This window comes from Acipenser ruthenus, chromosome 6, assembly GCF_902713425.1.
Source record: "Acipenser ruthenus chromosome 6, fAciRut3.2 maternal haplotype, whole genome shotgun sequence".
Lineage (NCBI taxonomy): Eukaryota > Metazoa > Chordata > Actinopteri > Acipenseriformes > Acipenseridae > Acipenser > Acipenser ruthenus.
The window spans coordinates 72,220,699-72,241,626 of record NC_081194.1 but is presented as its reverse complement, the minus strand read 5'-3'; the positions used below and the strand labels follow the sequence as shown (position 1 = coordinate 72,241,626).

The window sequence follows — 20,928 nt, the reverse complement described above, 5'->3', positions numbered from 1 at the left end:
TAGATCAGTGGATCTCAATCCTGCTCCTGGGACCCCCCCTGTGTCTGCTGTTACTTTTTTTCCAACTCAATGTCTTTATTGAACATTCAATTAAACTAACAATTGGCCTAATCAAAGCTGTTGAATGATTTGAAAGAGATGTTGATTTCAAGTTATGTATGAAATTGAATAGAACTTGAAATCTCCAACTTCTTATAAGCTAAAGAATAGTTAAAAAATGTGATTAACCAAACTGTTAGTTCAATTGAGTGTTAATTAAGTAACTGAGAGCTCAGTTGGAACAAAAACCAGCAGACACAAGCGGTCCCCATGAGCAGGGTTGTGAACCACTGCTTTAGAAGTTAAGAAAGATCGCTGTTGTTTGTGACTAAAACCATTGACATGTGAATTGTAAAAGATAACAAGAACAATTAGAATATTTCTTGTGTTCTGTGACAGGCTGACCGAGGTAAGGAGACTCAAAGTCAGGATGTGCAGGGAAAATAAGACTTTTAATTAAACCAAATACACAAAACAAAAGGCACGATGGCTAACCAAAAAAACAAACACAAAAACAGGCTTTAAACAAACTATACCAAGAAAACCACTCACTCTCTCACACAGCTCTTCTTTCTCTCACAAACAAACACTCACCAACTAACATACCCAACCACTCCCTTTTATACAGGTGCCTGGGCTAATTGGGCAATTCGCACCTCATTAGCCCAGGCACATTCCACACATTCCTCACACAAACTCACTCACTGAACCACACCCCAAACTCACTCATATCCACTCTAAACAATACAAAAAACACAAAACTACCACAAAATAGGCTGCACCCCATCACATGTTCTTTTTCAAGTATATAAGCATTTCTAACAGTAACCTTTGTTTTAAACCCTTTCAGCTATTTTTATTTATTTTGTTGACAAAAGCCATACTCGTGTTTAATATGGTGGCAAATAAATTTGATGTATGTGGCATAGTAATGAGATCATTGAAAGGACATAAAATAGTGTCAATCATCATTTTGTTGGTTTAGCAGAAATGAACACACCTTTAGGTTGCCACAGAATGGTCATCTTTGTATTGGAAATTACACATAGTTGTGTAATGTTGTTCATAATGAACAGTACACAATTTCACTGGAATACTTACAAACATTAAGAGATTAAACAAATGTCAGCAGTCATTACTACAGTTGTTTTGGTTTTAATCACAAAGGACCGTGACTCTTCAAAATTTCTAAAGGGATCTACTGTATTAGGCTATTTCAGAGAACTTTTGGATCTTGATGACTACCTATGTTGTCTGAAGTGAACCCACCTGCTGTACCAGTTACCAAACAATTTCCCACCTTTTTCGGCTTTGTCAGCTCTTACTGTCACTTAACATAGTTTTTTTGTTTTTAATTTCAGTTGTTTTTTTCTACTGGAATGCTGAGTTAAAATATCTGTATACATATGCAATGGAAAATACATCCATTGTGGGTTTCTCTGTGTAAGTTTTAGGTTTGCAAACCATCTTAGTATTTGCAACATCCAGTTATTATTAAAGCAAATATTTCCAAATATGATCACATTTTAAATATATTATACACTTATACATAGACTTCTCATTAACAGACAGTGTATTTGAATTTTCTGTTTACTTATGTGGAGTCTGTGCAATGATGTGGAATAATAATAATAAAACAAAAAGTTGAAGGGAACAATACTTTACAAATGCATCAAATAACTGCTGCAAAAATTGATGTGCAATATTAGTATAAAATATATAACTGATTGGACTATTCCATTGGTCATGTTAAGCTTTATATGTAAGATGAACTAAACCACACATACCAGGAAAAAAAGTTAACATGAAAACAGTACAGAGTGTAAATAATGGCAGAAGTAGAATAGAAGACAAGCTTACCAGAAACGTTTTCTTTTCACATTTAATAATGCACTTATTTTACAGCCACATGTACTCAACAGGCTTTTTTTTTGCATACTATTGTATAATTGAAATAAGTTGCATTCGGATTTGCCTCGGTGCTGTCAATTTAAGTTTCAACAGTTGTACTGCTATGTGGCACTACATTATTTGCATTGCTAGCATTTGACTACCTAAACTTTGATTAAACTTTTATTTTTTCTTTTGCTCATGATTGGTGTTTAACTGTAAACTGGAATTTTTTTTTTTTTAATCGGGCCTACTACAGACACACACATATTGCTGGAGAGTGCACATCTGCATAGCAAATAACTTGCACAGTACAGTAATCTGTGACCCCTGTTTATAGCCTACAGTGTTTATTTTCTTAAATATATATATATATATATATATAAAATTCACGATAGGAAGCAAAATGCTACAGTATAGGGTCGAGGCCCTTATCCCACGTTTGATAATGTCCAAACAGCCTGAAGTTCCCCCGATTAGTTTGTGTTTTAAGTTTCCGTTCTTTTAGATATTCCCCTGGTCATTTTATTTTGTTTTTATGTATTGTTTTTATTATGACTGTTTTCGTTATTTTTTTTGTAATAGGACTAGACTCCAGCTCGCAATATGATTATTTGATAAATCTGCACTGTCAACGATAACCCACTTTGTGTGTATAAAAAAATGGATAGATAATTATAATAGCAATTTCTTGCACTTTGCATGTTTGTTTTATTGGTTTGTATATGTGTGATTTAAAGATGTGTTTGGTGTCTTTGATTTATTTATTTATTTATTATGATTAGTACTTATTGATGTTTTTTTGCACAGCTAATTTGTTGCTGTATAAGTGTTTTTAAACTTCCGTCACGTCTGCACGGTTATATACTGTTGATGTTAGTAATTGTTTGTTATTGTGCATATCTATGCTCTGAGTCTGTGTCCTCTCCAAATAAAACATGGAATTTATTTTTAATCATTGTAGTTTGTGTGCTCCTTCTGATTTCTATCCCAGTTCCACGCCCTATAAAAGAACCTACTTAGGAGACGTGTTTAAACTACCGTTTGTTTTAATTCTGAGGACGAAATTCCCTCGGTGGCGTAGTCAGGCTCTACTTTTTGTGCATTCCGTGGCGCTTGCCCCGCTCTGTCTCGGCAGACAGGTACTACAGACACTTTTCATTTCGGCAATATCTACTGTTTTAAATCACTCATTTTCATTAGACCGATCTCTGTGTTAATGAAATACAGTAGGGGCTACCTGTTATTGTTTGTTGTCATGCCGACGAGGGGGCGAAAGCTGGAGAATAATATCGATTTTACGCGATGCGTCCAGGGATGTATTGTATTATAAAAAAAATAATTTAACCCGGACTTTGACGCCTTGACGCGATGCGCTCAGTGTGAAAGGACCTTTACAGTTGTCACCAAAAATACATGTTTCAAAAATCACAGAATGCCAGCATTGTGCTCAACTTTAAGTTGGAATTGTAACTGTAGGAAACTGTACCCAGGATTTAATTTTGAACAGAACAAGATATATGCAGTTTGTGTTTTGAACTATGAAAAACTGTTGGATTTCAAATAAGACAAGCTGTTGTTTAATGCGGTTCTGAAATGAGTGGACTTGCAAGTCTTTTTTTTACACAACATTGGATTTTTAATTTGATGTACAACCGATGGTGAGTCTGAGATTTTGTGTAAATTTCTATATGTAGCTTGTGTAAGCGTGGGTATTTATTAAGGACTCCGATGCATCGTTAATCAATGAAATAGGTTTTTATTTAACCGGAAATAAATTCTACCGTCCCATGCAACAACAGTTCAACCTTGTTTACATTGCCATCTTGTGTGTCTGACTCCAGTCTAGACCACAACAGAAAAGCATGAAGTAACCTCCTGTCAAATAATGCACTAAGGAAACAACTTTACTTTTTAGACTAAGACCCCCTATAAAAAGCAACAAGGCTTATGCAGTATTACAAAAATATGTTACCAATTCTCTTAAATTATACAAATAAAACATAATAAATGTGGTTCATCTGTTGCCATAAACACGCGTTGCTGCTATACGTTGTTCAGCTTTATAGTTCTGCTTACACTAGTATAAACAATTGATAAGTGTTATTTTTTTATTAAAGGTTTGTTATTTTGTTTTTTAATGCAGCCCTTGCTTTGTAAAAGAGAGGTACTGTGTAGCTGGTCCCCAGCCTGCAGTTATACACTCTGGATCACTCCTCAGCTCGGCTCACACATAAATAAGTAGTGCTGGGACTCGACGCCCAAAAGAGTCGACTCCCGATTCTGAAGATAACATTTTTGAGAATCTACTCCAAGGACTCAGAATCGATTCTTTAAATGGCTGGACTGGGAGCTTACCAGGACTGCGGGCTGAATAGCGTCCATCATGTCCAGTAGTGCGTTTAACTGTGTTTTAATTATTAGCTGTATAAAGCAAAATGATTAAGGTTTCAATGTTAACACATGGTTATAAAGAATGGGAGCTATACAATAGACACCCCTATTTTAGAAATAGTTCTGCTCGTCGATTATCAGCTACAGTACCTGCTACACTGCTTTACTATCAATTGGTAAACAGAGCTGTTGTTGCTCCTTTTGTAAGCAGTCGAATCAACCGTTTCAACTTTGTATAAAGAAAATGGCAGATACTACAAAAACATCGGTTTGGAGGTATTTTGTTTTTGAGGGCACCGAAAAAAAAAAGTTAAGTGTCAGCTTTGCAAGAAAACTCTTGCATATAATCAATCAACTTCGGCCATGCTTAAACATTTGAAAACGTACCACTCCAAAGGAAAAGTAGGACAAGATACGCAGGTGTGTTTATTTTTGTTAAATTACAGATGCAATTGAGGTCAAAATTTATATCTCCACAGGCCTACATATTTTATTTTGCTCAGTTTGTAAAGTAATTTGGTCCACTTATGCTTCATACTTGTTTTTTAAGTTTGTGTTGAGACAATGGGCACCAATTGGGCTGGGGGGGCTTTGGGCAACCGCGCATCCCAAGCCTCGAAGCATTAGAAAAATACACAAGAGTTATTTATGGGGTTTAAATAATAATATATGCAACTGTGTTTTTTTTGGTTTGTTTGTTTGTTTTGCATGGCCCTCGAGCTATACCGTAGTTAAGATATGCCAGGAGCGAGCAACGTCAAAGCATTCAGTGCACTGTAATGCGCCACAGCCGAGGTGAAACTTCACTGCTGTTAAAAGAAAATATATAATTATCATTTTTGCGAAGTCTTTATGATCTTGCATGAATTATTGCTTGTGGATTTTGTTTGAGAAGACAGAATTGGATCAGATTTTTTTTTGTTCGTTTTATTAAACATTGCTGTTCGTGTGGTGTATTGGGGATTTGTTGTTACTGTTTTGTTATTCGCGTGTCATGTCTGAAGTGTTTACCGTATGTAGGTGCTTAAGATGAACACAACATGTTAGCACTGATAAAACCTGACCGGTTTCATGACAATGAACACCAGTAATTAATTAATCAGGTTTTAGCTCTGACCCCCCGCCCCCGTTGAATATTAAAACATGTTAATTATTTATTTCAATATGCTGATACATGGATAAATAAGACTTCATAAGAGCACAGCTGGTCTCGTGGCGTCCGTTACCGTACACTATACGTTGGGTAATAACTTTAAACACCTTGATCGTTTTAGAATCTTGCATCCGGGGGTTCTAGTGGACCCACCTTCACCGACGACATATATATATGTAAACAAGTATATATACATAATATACTGTAAACAAGTATATATACATAATATACTTGTTTAAAGAAAAGTCTACAGGAATATCTTTTTTTAATGTAATGGAATCGGATTCAGCTGGAATGGCTTTTTATGGAATCGGAATCGGCTGGAATAGCTTTTAGGAATCGACTCCTGGGATCGATTCCATCGATTCTCAAAATTAGAATCGATTCTGGAATCGACTCCAAAAAAACTGGAGTCGAACAGCAAAAATAAATAAGTTAACAAGAGAATCAATGGGCGACCGAACGTTCTAACATTTGACGGAAGTGCGTAGGTGTTTTTTCAAGTAATGAAAAAACTTACCATGCATGCGCAAAGAAAAGCCCAACTATCTCGGTAGTTACTTTATCGATTTTGTTCCACAAAAAGGCTCTCCTCCTTAACGAGTTCTACCAGCCTACCAAAGGAGGTATTTAAACTCACAGCCGTTTTTTAGTTATTTGAGCGCAAAAAATTGTCTGAATAATTTGTAAAAACTAATCTTTACCCCAGTCTATAAGTTTAAAAGTACTGAACGGATTTTCACAATCTATACCAAAAAAAATTCTCAGTGACGGCGTCCTGATCGGTTTTGAAACAGCCGAAAAAACAAGAAACTGTCTGTCACTCTTATTATAACAGAACTATCGTTATAATTAAAATAATTATTTTGTAGTTTGAGTGTTATTCATTCACATATATAGGGTTCTATATGGTGACATTTACAAAAAAAATTATATAATAGCAGTTAGTCTTGTTCATAGTAAAAATGGTACTATGAACTGTGCATTACTTTAACAAATGTATTTACAATGACTTTGTAAGATGTTAGAAATGAACCTGGGTTTACAAGAGATGTACTTCTTGTCATCCTAGCTTTTATTTTCTCTCTAACACAGGGCAGCAGTGTGGAGTAGTGGTTAGGGCTCTGGACTCTTGACCGGAGGGTCGTGGGTTCAATCCCTGGTGGGGACACTGCTGTTGTATCCTTGAGCAAGGTACTTTACCTAGATTGCTCCAGTAAAAACCCAACTGTATAAATGGGTAATTGTATGTAAAAATAATGTGATATCTTGTAACAATTGTAAGTCGCCCTGGATAAGGTCGTCAGCTAATAAATAATATTAATAATAATATAATTATGTGGTACATTTCTTAAAGACATTGTACAAATCAACAAACAACTTAATCACGGCTACGATGCTGTTTATTGAAACAACTTAATCGTGGCTACGATCCTATTTTTTGGTGAGCTAAAATGTAGGCCTACTATAAGCGATGGTAGTACAATGTACAAGTTCCTGTACATTGCTGAACACGATTTGAATGTGGGTAACTTTTAGCTCCCGTCTTTAAAGTAAAACACCCAAGTCACTTTAATAGCTTTGCAGGACGAATTACATTTTAAGCACGCCTATGGCTGAAGAAAATACAATAAGATATTTGGGTTTAAAACGGAAAAAAGACCTGGAACAGAAAGATGGTTTAACAGGTGTTGATATATCAATGTAAGATGTAATCGGCTACTTGATCCAGACCGACCTTGTACTTGCATGAAGTTCAGCTAATGGCTGCTTTACAACAGAAAAAAATAGCCATACCTTCGTCTCGTTGACAAATCCTTTTTTTCCCATATAATAGATAACATAACTATCATGAAAAAACGGATAAATTAATGCAATATAACAACTGTTAAATATTGAAGTATTGATGTATTTTTGTCTACTGGTTAGTTAAAGTTTGCAACAACAGCAATACTACAACTACGACTACTAATAAGAATGAGCTTGTTATCTGAATGTCGAGTAGTGAGTCCCACAAACATCGTTTAATTTATTTAAAAACAAATTAAATAAAAACAACCAAGTACAACATTTACATTGATAAATAATGTATTGATAAAGAATAGCAAAGAGCTGTCTACAAAGTATTTGTTTAGCTTTAATAATAGCTTACCTAAAGGCTAGCTTTTTAAAGATCTGCTTCTGACACAAATTACATGAAATGGCAGACTTGTAGTCGAGTCCTCAAACCTCGAGTCTGAGTCATCAGTGCCCGAGTCACAGTCATTCGAGTCCGACTCACTGTCAGTCAAGTCCAAGTCTGAGTCCTTGGTCCGAGTCAGAGTCCTTGAAACTAACTCAAATCAATTTTCATTAAACTAGTGCTAGTAGTGGGGGAACAGTTTATCTAATGGACATTGTCTGATATCCCTCTAGAAAAATGCACAAATAACACCGTGTAACAATTTTTTTTTTTTTTTTTTGGTTCCTGGGTAGTAAGTGTTATTTCCTAATTGCTTATGCCTCAAAAGTATAGAAAATGGCTATTATTCCCCACAAACAATGCTTTTGTGACCAGGACAGTGATATTTTGAAATGTACCTATTTTCCAGAACATTCCAGATAGATTCAGTGCTGAGTAAACTTGGAGTAACTTCTAGAACTTTCTAGAACTTTCCAGTAATATAAATAGTAGTATAAATACAGGGGCCTTAAGCCCATCAGTTCAGTTTAGTTCCAGCTGCCTAAGTGGATACATATCTGCATTTTTCTGAGATGGCATCAAGGTCATAGGAGACTTAAAAATTGTGACATTCCTGATGGGTCTCCAAGGCGGTTTTACCAAGTTTCCCTGCTATCTTTGCCTTTGGGACAGCAGGGACACCAAGGCGCACTACCACAGGCGGGACTGGCCACAGCGGACCAAGTTCTCTGTGGGGAGGAACAACGTCAAGTGGGAGCCACTGGTGGACCCCCGGAAGGTGCTGATGCCACCACTGCACATCAAATTGGGCCTTATGAAACAATTTGTCCGAGCTCTAGATAAGGAGTCGGCAGCCCTCAAATACCTTCAAGACTTCTTCCCTAAGCTGTCTGAGGCAAAGGTCAATGCCGGTGTCTTCGTCAGACCACAGATAAAGAAGATCCTGGAGTGCAATGAATTCCCCAAGAAGCTCACTAGTAAGGAGAAAGCGGCTTGGAACAGCTTTGTCGCTGTGGCTCATCTTGATAAATTCAAGGAGAACATGGGAGTGTACTCGGAGGAGCAAGGCAAGCGCTTCCACCAGGATATACTGGACTTTGAATGCCGCTACCAAGGACAGTATAACGAGAACATGATGGGAGACTACATTTGGGGGCTGATTCGTGAAAGTGATTTACAGTATAATCGTAAATCTCGAAAAACTACTCACTTCTAAATCTTTTGTAGTCATTTTTCTATTACTTTAGTATAAATACATGTTAATTTGTATTCATATGTTGTTTTTTTTCTGACTTTATGTGAACGAAAAGACACAAATTCACCCGTTTTCTCATTGGAAATAGGTCAATTTCAAAATATCACGGTCCTGGTCACAAAAGCAAAGTTTGTGGGGAATAATAGCCATTTTCTATACTTTTGAGGCATAAGCAATTAGGAAATAACACTTACTACCCAGGAACAAAAATTGTGTTACATAGTGTAATAAAAAAAGATTATTTCAATTTATTTTTTCTAGCTATATTATTCTAAACATATGCCTTTCAACTTGTCTGTCACTATCTTCTTTTCTTTTCTTTTGGAATTGGAATACTGTTTGAATGTACCTGAAGCTTATAGATAAGCTTCCAGTTCAAGTTTGTGGGTGTTGTTTTTCACCTGATAGAAGCCGTGATCTGGACTAGTATCTACTTTTACTTCAATTCAGGTAAAAATGTGCCCATCTGATTTAGACATTGCCGGAACTGTATACATACTGTGTTCTTAGTATGTAGTATTATTTTTATTATTTGTTTTGCAAAACAGAAACTTTATATTTCACTTTCAATGTATTTGCACTTTTATTAAGTCTGTAATACAATGATGCATTTACGAGATTGTGCTTCAGTTCATTTGATTTCAGATAACAATGTATCTTTTTTCTTTTCTCTTCTACACAAAATCATATTATATTTATGTATTTCCCTGTTGTGAAGGTTCGTAATGGAATAAAAAATGAAGTTCTAGGTTGACGCTGCTTTATAGTAATAATAATATAACAATATATTTATTTTTATATAGCACCTTTCATAGTGGACCACCATCACAAAGCGCTTTACAGAGGTAGGCTGTGAACTGTGCATTATATGCAGAGTTACTTACAATAGGACATTGATTTAACATCCCATCCACAGGATGGAGCACAAGGAGGTTAAGTGACTTGCTCAGGGTCATACAGTGAGTCAGTCAGTGGAGAGGTGGGATTTGAACCAGTGACTTTCTGGTTACAAGCCCTGGACTTTAACCACACTGACTCTATAGTGCAGCCAGTACATGCTAGAGCTGGGGAAAATGGACCACTCGTTCTTCGGGTTGGGTCGGGTTTATTATTTTAGACCCGTGAAGACCTCTACTTCATGGACTTGTATTTATTATTATTGTCCAGTGTGTGTTCTGTTTTCTGTTGCTCTCTCGCTTTCTCTCTCTGTTTTTCTTGCTCCATATTTCTTTGTTTTATCTGTATTCTATTCCGATTTTTTGGTTTAATGACGGGGGGTTATACTTTTATCGTTTTCTAACAAGGAGCAATAATTGCGCTTTTTGTTATTAGTATTGCTTTATATGTGGGTATTCACGTATTGCTTACCATACAGTCATATTCCTTTATGATTGCTCTCTGCATTTATGCACAGCGTATTGTTAATGTGTTTTTCCCTAATCCATAATAATTATTTTCATTTAGGTAAATGGAGTGGTATTAAGTTATTCTGTCGTTCTTTTTGTTATCAATCAGTCCTTCTATCATATCAGCCTGATATATCTGCTTAATTGACGGTAGGCAAGTTTCGATATTACTAGTGGCTTGTTTTACACTGAATTTGACGTGAATTCATTGACGTTGCTTGCTAACAGTGATGGTGTGAGCTGGGAACGAGTGGAGAGTAGAAACAAAGCACAGAATGTTTAATCACACAGCGACTTTTTAATATGAATTAAGAAGCTCTAAAAGTATGATTATAAAATATTCAGTGAAAAAAGGCACTTTACAGAGCGTTTAAAAGGGACCAAAAACAAAATACACAGAAAGAGTACTTGGAACTGCAAATGCAAGTCAAAAAGGAAGTTAGAAAGGCCAAGAGAGACATAAAAATGAACATTGCTAAGGGGGCTAAAACCAATTCCAAAATGTTTTTCCAATACTATAACAGCAAGAGAGCATTCAAAGGGAGGTTAAATTTCTGAGACACAAATGGCAAAATCATAGCTGAAGAAAAAAAAATAGCAAATATATTAAATGATTACTTTTTATAAGTTTATACAAAGAAGGATGCAGACAACATGCCCCACATGTCGACCTGTTCCTATCCAGTTTTAAATAACTTTAGCATAACAGAGGCAGAAGTGTTAAAGGGACTAGGAGCTCTTAAAATAAACAAATCCCCTGGGCTGGATGAGATCCTCCCAATAGTACACAAAGAAATGAAAGAAGTTATTTACAAACCGCTAACCAAGATCACGCAACAGTCTCTTGACACAGGGGTTGTACCGAGAGGCTGGAAAATTGCAAACGTAATACCGATCCACAAAAAGGGAGACAAAACCGAACCAGGTAACTACAGACCAATAAGCCTGACTTATTTTATATGTAAATTTATGGAAATTATAATAAGATCCAAAATGGAAAATTTCCTATATGGTAACAGTATCCTGGCAGACAGCATGGTTTTAGGAAAGGGAGATCGTGTCTAACTAACCTGCTTGATTTTTTGAGGATGCAACATCGACAATGGATAATTGCGAAGCATAGACATGGTTTATTTAGATTTGCAGAAAGCTTTTGACAAAGTCCTGCGTAAACACAGTAGGGATTCAAGGAAGTGCATGCACATGGATTAAGGAGTGGTTAACATGTAGAAAACAAAAAGTACTGATTAGAGGAGAAACCTCAAAATGGAGCGAGGTAACCGGTGGTGTACCACAGGGATCAGTATTAGGTCCTCCGCTGTTCCTAATCTACACTAATGATTTAGATTCTGGTATAGTAAGCAAATGTGTTAAATTTGCAGATGACACATGGGCAGCAGTGTGGCGTAGTGGTTAGGATCAATAAGCTACTAACAACCAAACGAGCAAGATGGGCCGAATGGCCTCCTCTCGTTTGTAAACTTTCTTATGTTCTTATGTTATTCTTTTTTCATTAATTGTTTTCAGTAAACTCAAAATTACTAAGGTGACCAATGTTGTATTGTTTTCAGTGCAAATAAATAAATGACATTCCAGAGATTCAGGGAGCTCAGCAATATAAAATTGCTTATTTTTCAAGAATGCAGTTTAAGAAATGTAGTACAGTGCTTACAAAGCCTTGGAACACGGTTTAAAAGTAGTAAAGCGAAAGGCTCATTGAAAGCCAACTATTTAGGAACATTTGTTGTATAATAATTTTGAATGTGACAACACTATTTTTTCTGCTTTAATAAACATTATGTTTAATTGTAAAATATTTTGAAATACCTATTTTTAGACTGTCAAATGCTGTGAAAAAATACATCCCTATAATAGAGACACACACGTATATTTCAGAAATACAAGCAATGGGTACAGACTGAAGTCTCCCAAAACGTAAAGAATGGGTTGTTTGTTAATGGGCTCTCTGCTCTTCTACTAAACCACAATGAATTCGCTTACACAACTACGACGGCTAATAAGAAATGTTTACCCGAGTTTGTATGTTTGTGTGGGACGGGGCCCAGAGGGATAATTCCTTAAAGCGACAGTAACCTAATGTACATACAAAACATTGACAGTGATGCGGTGCGAGCGAGCATCCAAATTCAAGACCAAGGGAAGCAATATGTGGGGCCCTTTGAGGCGTGGGGCCCTGTGCGGTCGCAAAGGCTGCATAGGCCTAAGGACGGCCCTGTACGCAAGCGCCTTTTTCCCCACCGGCTACAGTTTAGAACAGACTTGCTAAACGTGCTTCATGAATACAGCACAAAAACGACTGGAGGTTTTATGCACAGTTAAAAATGATACATGCGCCTAAGACATATTATAACCCTCATAGCCCATCTTGGACAATAAAGTTTAGAGTAGGTCAGTGATTAACCCACATTAGATGAACGATGACAGCCTAGAATTCTGGAACTGTCCTTTTAAATTTTAAAAACAATCCGCTACATAGTGTAGTCTCCGGTATTGCAGCAGTTCTAAATAAATACATAAAAATCTCTGTGAATTGATACATAGGCCTACACAACAGAAGTGTATGTGCTGTGGATGCAGAGGTTACAATTTCTCTTATGCGATCAAGTACAAATAGTACGATCAGACGTCCCGGTTTAACACAGGCGTGCGTGCTTATCCCTCAGTGCGCCGTGCATTTTCATTTAGTTTATATTCAATATGAATCTACAATTGTGTGTAATATGGTATTTTTTTTTTTAATCTGGCGTGATTTACCACGAGAGCAGTGAGAGGTGGCAAGCATCAAAATCCACCAGGTTAAACCACATCAGTGTCAATAAATAGAGTAAAAAAAGAAAGAAAGAAATGCAAAATCGTAAATATATTTTTGAATGATTTATTATTATTATTATTATTATTATTATTATTAAACGCAATATAAAAGTATGCAAGACGTATATCAAAATATTAGTCACAAATTATACCCAGGAGTGTACTAAAACTAGCTAGTTACTTTTTAAAAAGATAATACAGAGTGAAAGGATTGCTATTTAAATAACAGTGAAAATAGCCTATATTTAAATGGTTAAATTAGTATTTAACAAATGTGTCCAGGTTTTGAGCTTTGAAAATCTGGTCACCCTAAGTACAAATCATATACAAATAAAAAAAAAAAAATTATAATCCTATTTTTCAGTTTATTATAGAATGAATGTCCTCCGCAGCGGTTATTCCAGCTTGGATACGTGTAGCCGCAGTCAATTATCTAGCTGGAATCATCGCTGCATCGGACCGTAGTGCGTAAAACTTACTTTTTAGTAAACTATTCCTGTTAGCTTTAGTGAAATGGTTTTCATCAAATCCTTAAATTAAAATTATTACAATAGCTATGTTAAGAGGAAAACTTACCTTTTATAATTGAAATGTTTATGTCTTGTGATTTCACCTGCTCCATAATGTTTTCAAATGAACACATTACAGTAATATTATCAGGCGTATCAGTAGTACAATTGACTGTTGTTGAAGATGTATAGACTTCTGAAAAGATAAAATAGACTTAGTTACACAATAATATAAAAAACAGTAAAAGGACATTGATCTTGACATGAATTATCTCCAAATTCGTCTAGCTTTTTCAGGATATGCAATTATTCATTTAAATTTAGCCTATTTACACTAACTGCTTCACATGTTATATTTGATATTGTATGTTTTCAACTGAAAGCCTTTTTCCTAAAGTGACAATAATTTAGCCCCCCCCCCCCCCCCCCCCGCCCCAGAATAAAATAACCCCCCAATCTTACCCAAACACAAACCTCTGCTGCTATAACAACCTTCCACGTTAATCCTCAATACAGTGCTTTTAAAAAACAAATTAAAATGAACCCCAGGACCAGGAGATACTCAAGAGAAAAGTATTTGCACACATCCAACACACACTCAGAAGAGCCTACGCAGCTGCTGAAGTAATCTGAAGAAGACAGCCATGCAGTTGTTACTGCTCCACTAGCACCGGCAAAAGGTTATTAGCAGCTGGTTATGTTTTGTTAAGTTATGTTAATACATGCACAGATGTGATTGTAATACATTCAGCCAGACTATCAGTTTCAGTGTTGTTCTGACAAGTGTGAGGAAAGGATAGCGTCGCCTTTAAGAAATGGCGGCGCTAAGGAAGAAACTACACAACCTAGAAATCCGAGTGTCAATTAATGGGGTGGGGTTTCTGGGCTTAAAAAGGGCAGAGCCATAGGGGAGAGTGTGGGGAAAACGGCCCGGTTGTCCTGAAAGGAAATAGCGTGCAAGCTCCAGTGTGTTGGGAAAACAACTAAAAAGAGAGCACAAGGTAAAACTATCGTTTGTGTTAAAATATAGTCTGCGTTTAGTTTTGTTTAAAGTGCGGTTTTTCCTCTTGTTGAGGTAGCCTTTTGTTTGTTAAAATGTATTTTTATTTTCTGTTGTAGGGGTGAGACTTGAAGATAGTGTACTCCATAGTAATTTAAAAGAGACCCGCGGTATGCTGTGCTATGCGGTTGTGCGCCGCCACAACCATAGCGTGTTGTGCTATATGCTTTATAACCCAGAGAGGTATTGGTTGTTTACGTGTTGCTGAGACAGTAAATAATAACCAGAAAGAACGGGCTTGCGAGACTGGAAGTGCAAGACATTGTTTATTCATAACACAGACACAAGACACGTTGCATACAATGAATACAAAAAAAATGGACACTGGCTTTTAGAAGAGACACCATTTGCTTTTGTGGATGACCGGGAGTTGGCTGCAGGGGTTCTTTCTCCACAGCCCGGATATAACTTGTTTTATCCTTGTTCATTTCTCTGGACGTCTCGGGTCATCGCTGTTGTTTTTCTGGAAGTCTTCATTAAAAACGGATTCATTCTTCCACTTACCTGTGTCCCAGGATTACTCCATCAGAGGGAGTTTGTCTTGTAATTACCAGTAATCTAGAACCACTCCAGCAGAGGGAGCTTGCCTTGTTCTTACTTATGTTACAGGACTACTCCAGCAGAGGGAGCCTGTCTTGTTCTTACCTGTGTTACGGGACTACTCCAGCAGAGGGAGCCGATCTAATACTTACCTGTGTTACAGGACGACTCCAGCAGAGGGAGCCTGTCTTGTTCTTACCTGTGTTACGGGACTACTCCAGCAGAGGGAGCCGATCTAATACTTACCTGTGTTACAGGACGACTCCAGCAGAGGGAGCCTGTCTTGTTCTTACCTGTGTTACGGGACTACTCCAGCAGAGGGAGTCTGGTGGATAGTGACCTGTGTGGCAGATATACTCCAGCAGAGGGAGCTCAACCTACACCTGCCGGTGACTCAGGCCAGCTCTAGGGAGGAGAGCTGGCCCTGTTCTTGCCCGCGGGCTAACCCACTTCGGTCGGAGGATCCTTGGACTTCTTTCGCTATCTCCCTATCCTGATATAGCTAGAGAGGGTTGAAGAAGTGAGTTAGTCAGTGGCCCGTACAGGGCGAGAACCGTGACAGAAACTGTTTATTTTATGTAAATATTGTAAATAAAAATTACTTGCCTGCAAACGTATTGAGTCTGTGCTTGTTGGTGGAACGGGAAAGAAACAGTTCAGCAGCACGTGTCTACTGGATCGTTTACACAAGTTATTTACAAGGATCCAAGCATGTGGGATGGTTCTAACAGTACAAGCTGCAGTAAATTATAGGTAAAAGGACAAATGTGATAGATTTAAGATTATGGAATTCAGAAAACCAGGAATCTTTAGTTCCTGGGGCCAAAATACTGAAACATAGCTTTAAGAGTTCTGGTTGCTTTTTAACAGTTCAAAATGAGGTTTGTTTGAGGTGGCAGCCAGTGGTCCATCAAAAATTAATCAGCCCCCAAGAATGTCCAGCCAATAGAGGCTCCCGAGTGGCGCATCCAGTAATAGGCGCTCCACGTGGAGAGCAGGATGTGCCTTACAGCCTGGAGATCGCAGGATTGAATCCAGGCTATGTCATTGTCAACCGTGACCAGGGGAACCCTAGAGGGCAGTGCACAATTGTCCGAGCTCCGCCCGGGTAGGGAGGGCTTGGGTCGGCAGGGCAATCCACGGTTCACCGCACACCAGCGACCCTTGTGGCTGATAGGGCACCTGCGTTTCTGCAGTGGAGCCATTCAGATCTGTGGTGTCCTTCGGCACTATAGGTCTGGTGGCTTCGCTGTGGATCTGCAGAGTGAAAAATGACGGATTGGCAGGAACACGTTTTGGAGGACGCGTGTTTCAGCCTCCATTTCCTGAGTTGCTGGGGGGTTGCAGGGGTGAACCGGGATAAAAAATAATAATTAGAAATTCCAAATTGGGCAGAAAACTGGGGGAAAAAAAAAAAAAAAAAAATTGTCCAGCCAATAAGAACCAAACAGTTGAATAAATGCAGTTAATACATGGAGTTGCATACTACTTAAAGTAGTAGTAAATATTAGTAAATGGTAACTACAGTGTGACTGCATGTATATATGTATTACCTTTGCTCTGAAAATCCAGTGAAAAAAATGGTGGTGTTATTTGTAAGTTTTTCATAGCATTCAAAATGTATTATTTGTTAAACTTTACAAATGTCAACTTTGATTTTAATTGTGTGTTTTTTACTTTTGAAAAAAGTTAGGAGTAATTTACACTTTGGAGTAAAAATATTAAGAATATGAATTGAAATATGAATTGGTTAATGGAAAAGTTGAAATTATTTGAATCCAAAAGACTGTACTACAGTAAATCTGACCATTTAAAACACAAGCTTCATACTGCAGACTATGGGACTTCATACAACATACACACAGGTACTGTACAGTTATGTACTGTACACAGGTACATTGAAAGCATAAAGCAAGAAAACTTGTATTTAATAAGGAGAGTCTTACCTTCAGTGACATTCAGATTTGAAATTGCATTAGTCCATTTCACTGTATAAGTCTCATTGCTCTTTTTGATACTGCAGGTTGAATTTACTTGAATTACTCCATTCTCCCTACAGTCAGGGAATTGTGGATTTGCAACACCCACAATATAATCTGGTAAGAGGGCTACACTAAGGGTTTTGACTCCTTTGTGTGTTATTGAACCTTGTGAAAACTCACAGGTGTAGATACCTAGGAAAACATATTTCAACAGGCAAAAAAAATAAAAATAAACCAGAAATAACTTTTAACAATACCTTCAGTTTTTTTATAATAACAACTTATTTGATCTTTGTTCTGTTACATTTGTTCAGCCCCCCAATAATTAAAATGCAGTTCTGCTGACATGTACTGGTGCATAATGACAGAGGACACTGTGCTTTTGATCTGTTTTTGTATTCTTCATTTCTCCAGTACTAGCTTCACATGTCATTCTAAGTGATTTTTACATTTCCCTAACTTCTTTTCAGGATCGGTATTTTGTAGTATACTAGTATGCATTCCCATTTGTCTATTTTATGATTATTTGCAATTATTCTGAATGGTCTGGGTTCTGTTCCTCCAATATTGAGTTGTTATCATTTTATACCTGTCTTTACTTAGCTTGCCCAGAGAATCTGTCTTCTTTATTATTCTACACAAATCATGTGACAATGTAACATTTTAATTCTGCAAGCTCATCACTTTGAATTGAATGAGGCCATCTTTTATTGAGTGTTGTGTGTCCCTGTGAATATGCTGCCTTCTTTATGATGGAACACCTCTTCGAAACTAAGGGAGGGCATAAACTGTACCAATTACAGACATCTAGGATACAGTACTCCACATCACCCTCTTTGACCCATGGTCGTGTTTTTCCTCGCTCAGCTGCTTTGTTTTTTTTTCACAGTAATTGCAGAAGTGGCCAAGTGACTTTAAATTGACTCACACTAAGATAATATTATGGCCAATCCATTCCATCACATGGCTTACCTCTTCCATAGCTAGGTATTTTGCATTGAAGAGTAATACAAATGTATACATACCTCCCCAGTTTTCACTGGCTTTCAAAATGGTAATGTTGTAAACTGGTTCTAAAGAACCAAATTCCACTCCGTTTCCTGGTAGAATTTCCAGTGATTCTCCTTTTTGACTCAAGAACCATTTTGGTTTCACTGTATTATCCTCCAGAGTACAAGTTATTACAACCTGATCTCCAGATTTAACAGTCTTTCCATTTCTTTCCTTGATGGTCATTTGAACAATTCCTAGTTCAAGGGTTACATGGTAAATATATGAATAATGTATTTGTTATGTTCAGTACTTTTATTCCTAATATTCATCTTCATTTTTTATTAAGATCACTTTATCTTTTCTTGTTTCATTGTTCACCTTTATCAGATTATATCTCCTTAGCAAGTGCTTATAATTTTTTAGGCCATGAAAAACTACTTTGCTCTTAGTGGTAGGATATTGAAATAAATAGAGAATGCGTGATGGTTTGTTAAAAATTGTAATAACCATAAATCTGTACTCCTACTTAAACATTCAAAAATTCTCTGACACTGCCATCCCAATTGTTTGAACTGTCGGAGGAGGGGGTGGAGCTAGACAGTGACTTGGATTATTATTATTATTATTATTATTAATGCTAAATAAACAAATAAACAGACACCTTTATCCAAAGAGACATGATGACCTCTAATTTTGGTGAGTACCAAACCATTTCTGCTGGTACTCATGTGAGAACCTAATGTTAAAAGTTATGGGAACCCCTGGCTATTCCTAAATTGTTTAGAACAGGTCCTTAAGTAACTCTCTTTAATTCAACTGGTCAATACATTTCTCAACATTTACCTTGGGGCAGGAGAAAAAATGGTCTTTTTATGCTCCCTTCTGCAACAATACTGCTTTTCTGTTCACACAATAAGCTAGTAAATCCAATCAGAGCACCAGAATTGTTGCATAAGGGAGCATGAACTGGATATAGTGGGATATTTAAAAGATAAATATTTTTCTCCTTTAAGTGCTCCCAAATAAAAATGTTGAAAAAAAGTAATCCCCTTGTTTATTTACACCCCCGTTCTCCTCCCATGGGAAATAAGTCAAGTAAAAAAAAATCACATGTTGCTGATTCACAGATGAAAATACTAATTTCAAACTTTTACCTTTTAAAAGCAATGCGTACCTGTTATGTTTACTGTCATCATACTGCCATTCAATGAACTAGAAGCATTCTCCATTCTGTGTAGAAGCATCTTATTGGTGAAAGGTGCATTCGTGAGCATTACAAATTCAACAATAATGTTTCCTGTGCTTGAATTGATTCTTTTTATTTATATAAAAAAAATGAAAACAAAAATTATTGTTAGAAACAAGAAGGAACATGCATTCATATATCAATATATATATATATATGTTCTTTTTTTACCTGAAGCTAATGATTTTCACACAGTCAAATTCATTCAAATCACTGAAATGTATTTTCAACTGAAACACAAAAAGTGACATGTACATTATTATTTACAATAGAAAACTACTGCGGAACCTTTATTTACATAATCACATGGATCCCATGAATTTAAAGTGTAAACCTGGGTTTCAAATAGATTTGTATGTTTCCCATGTGTCATTGATGTTACTTGATTTCCAATTATTGCCTTTTTCTGTTTTTCATCACATCATTGAGACTTATTTTTATAGTCACAATCTTTGCTGTTGAAGACCATTTCAAGATGTGTTAGTTCAATATCAAACAAGGACTTTTTGCTCCATTAATGTGAGACTTAAGACTAAGAGACTTACTAGGTTATACATCATAATGATGTGGTGTGAACAGAACAAGACTAGTATTGGAAACTAGGCATGTGCTGAGCAACGTGTACCAACAAATAATCGTAAAGAGTCACTTTTGATATTTCTCGTTTTCCAGAGAAAAAAAGTATGTAAGAAAAAAAATGCATTGCGTTAGCTTCTGGCTCCAATAGGGCAGTGATGACTGTCAATCAAGTCTAGAGACAAAGAATGAATCCAGGGTGGGAAGGAGGAGGGACCATCCGCACAGCAGTTTCACTTTGAAGAAGGGATTTCCCAAGGATATGCTTTCCACTCTATTTTGAGTGTCTCCCCAAGAGTTGTTTAAAACACATTGTATTTTTTCATCAGAGATACATTAAATATCACTTTCAAAAGTTTGTGTGTTTGTGCATTTAAGTTGCAGATCAATAAGCAGCCATTAGCCTAAAATTGAAAAAGTCTTATTTTTTTGTACGCAAGCACCTGTCCATCACAATAAATAACTAAAATCCCCAAATAACACTCAAATAATAAATTGTATGCCTTGAGATCTGTTGTCTCCTCTAATAATAATAATAATAATGTAATTAACTTTAAATATAGCACCATTCACACTGAAGTGTCCCAGGGTGCTGCACAATCAAAATGTCCAAGATACAATTTTTTGTTATAAGTTTTGTGGTATGCCAAGGGGAATATAGTGTAGTTGAGTTATTGTATCGCAAGATTACATACCAGGGAGGTGAAAGGTTACAAGACTAAGGGGATTAGGAGGAAGCTAGAGAGAGAGAGAGAGAGACATGTGTTCCACTACTTCTTTATTCAACAACACAACAATTATGGCGACGAGAGATAAGACATTGAAAACGAACTCAAAAGTTACGAACGACACGGATTTCACGTTCAAACAG

The 20,928-nt window shown here is 36.7% G+C and overlaps 1 protein-coding gene across 1 annotated transcript in view; it reads right to left on the bottom strand.

The window, feature by feature from the left end:
- Positions 1-20,928, bottom strand: part of LOC117411614 (adhesion G-protein coupled receptor F1-like) — a 48,996-nt gene that overhangs the window by 10,944 nt on the left and 17,124 nt on the right. Inside the window, exons 6-10 of the mRNA XM_034921577.2 lie at positions 19,653-19,711; positions 19,410-19,549; positions 18,268-18,489; positions 17,207-17,434; positions 13,728-13,856 (exon numbers count right to left, since the gene is read on the bottom strand). Of these exons, the coding sequence (XP_034777468.2) occupies positions 13,728-13,856; positions 17,207-17,434; positions 18,268-18,489; positions 19,410-19,549; positions 19,653-19,711 (778 nt within the window). The remainder of the gene's footprint in view (positions 1-13,727; positions 13,857-17,206; positions 17,435-18,267; positions 18,490-19,409; positions 19,550-19,652; positions 19,712-20,928) is intronic.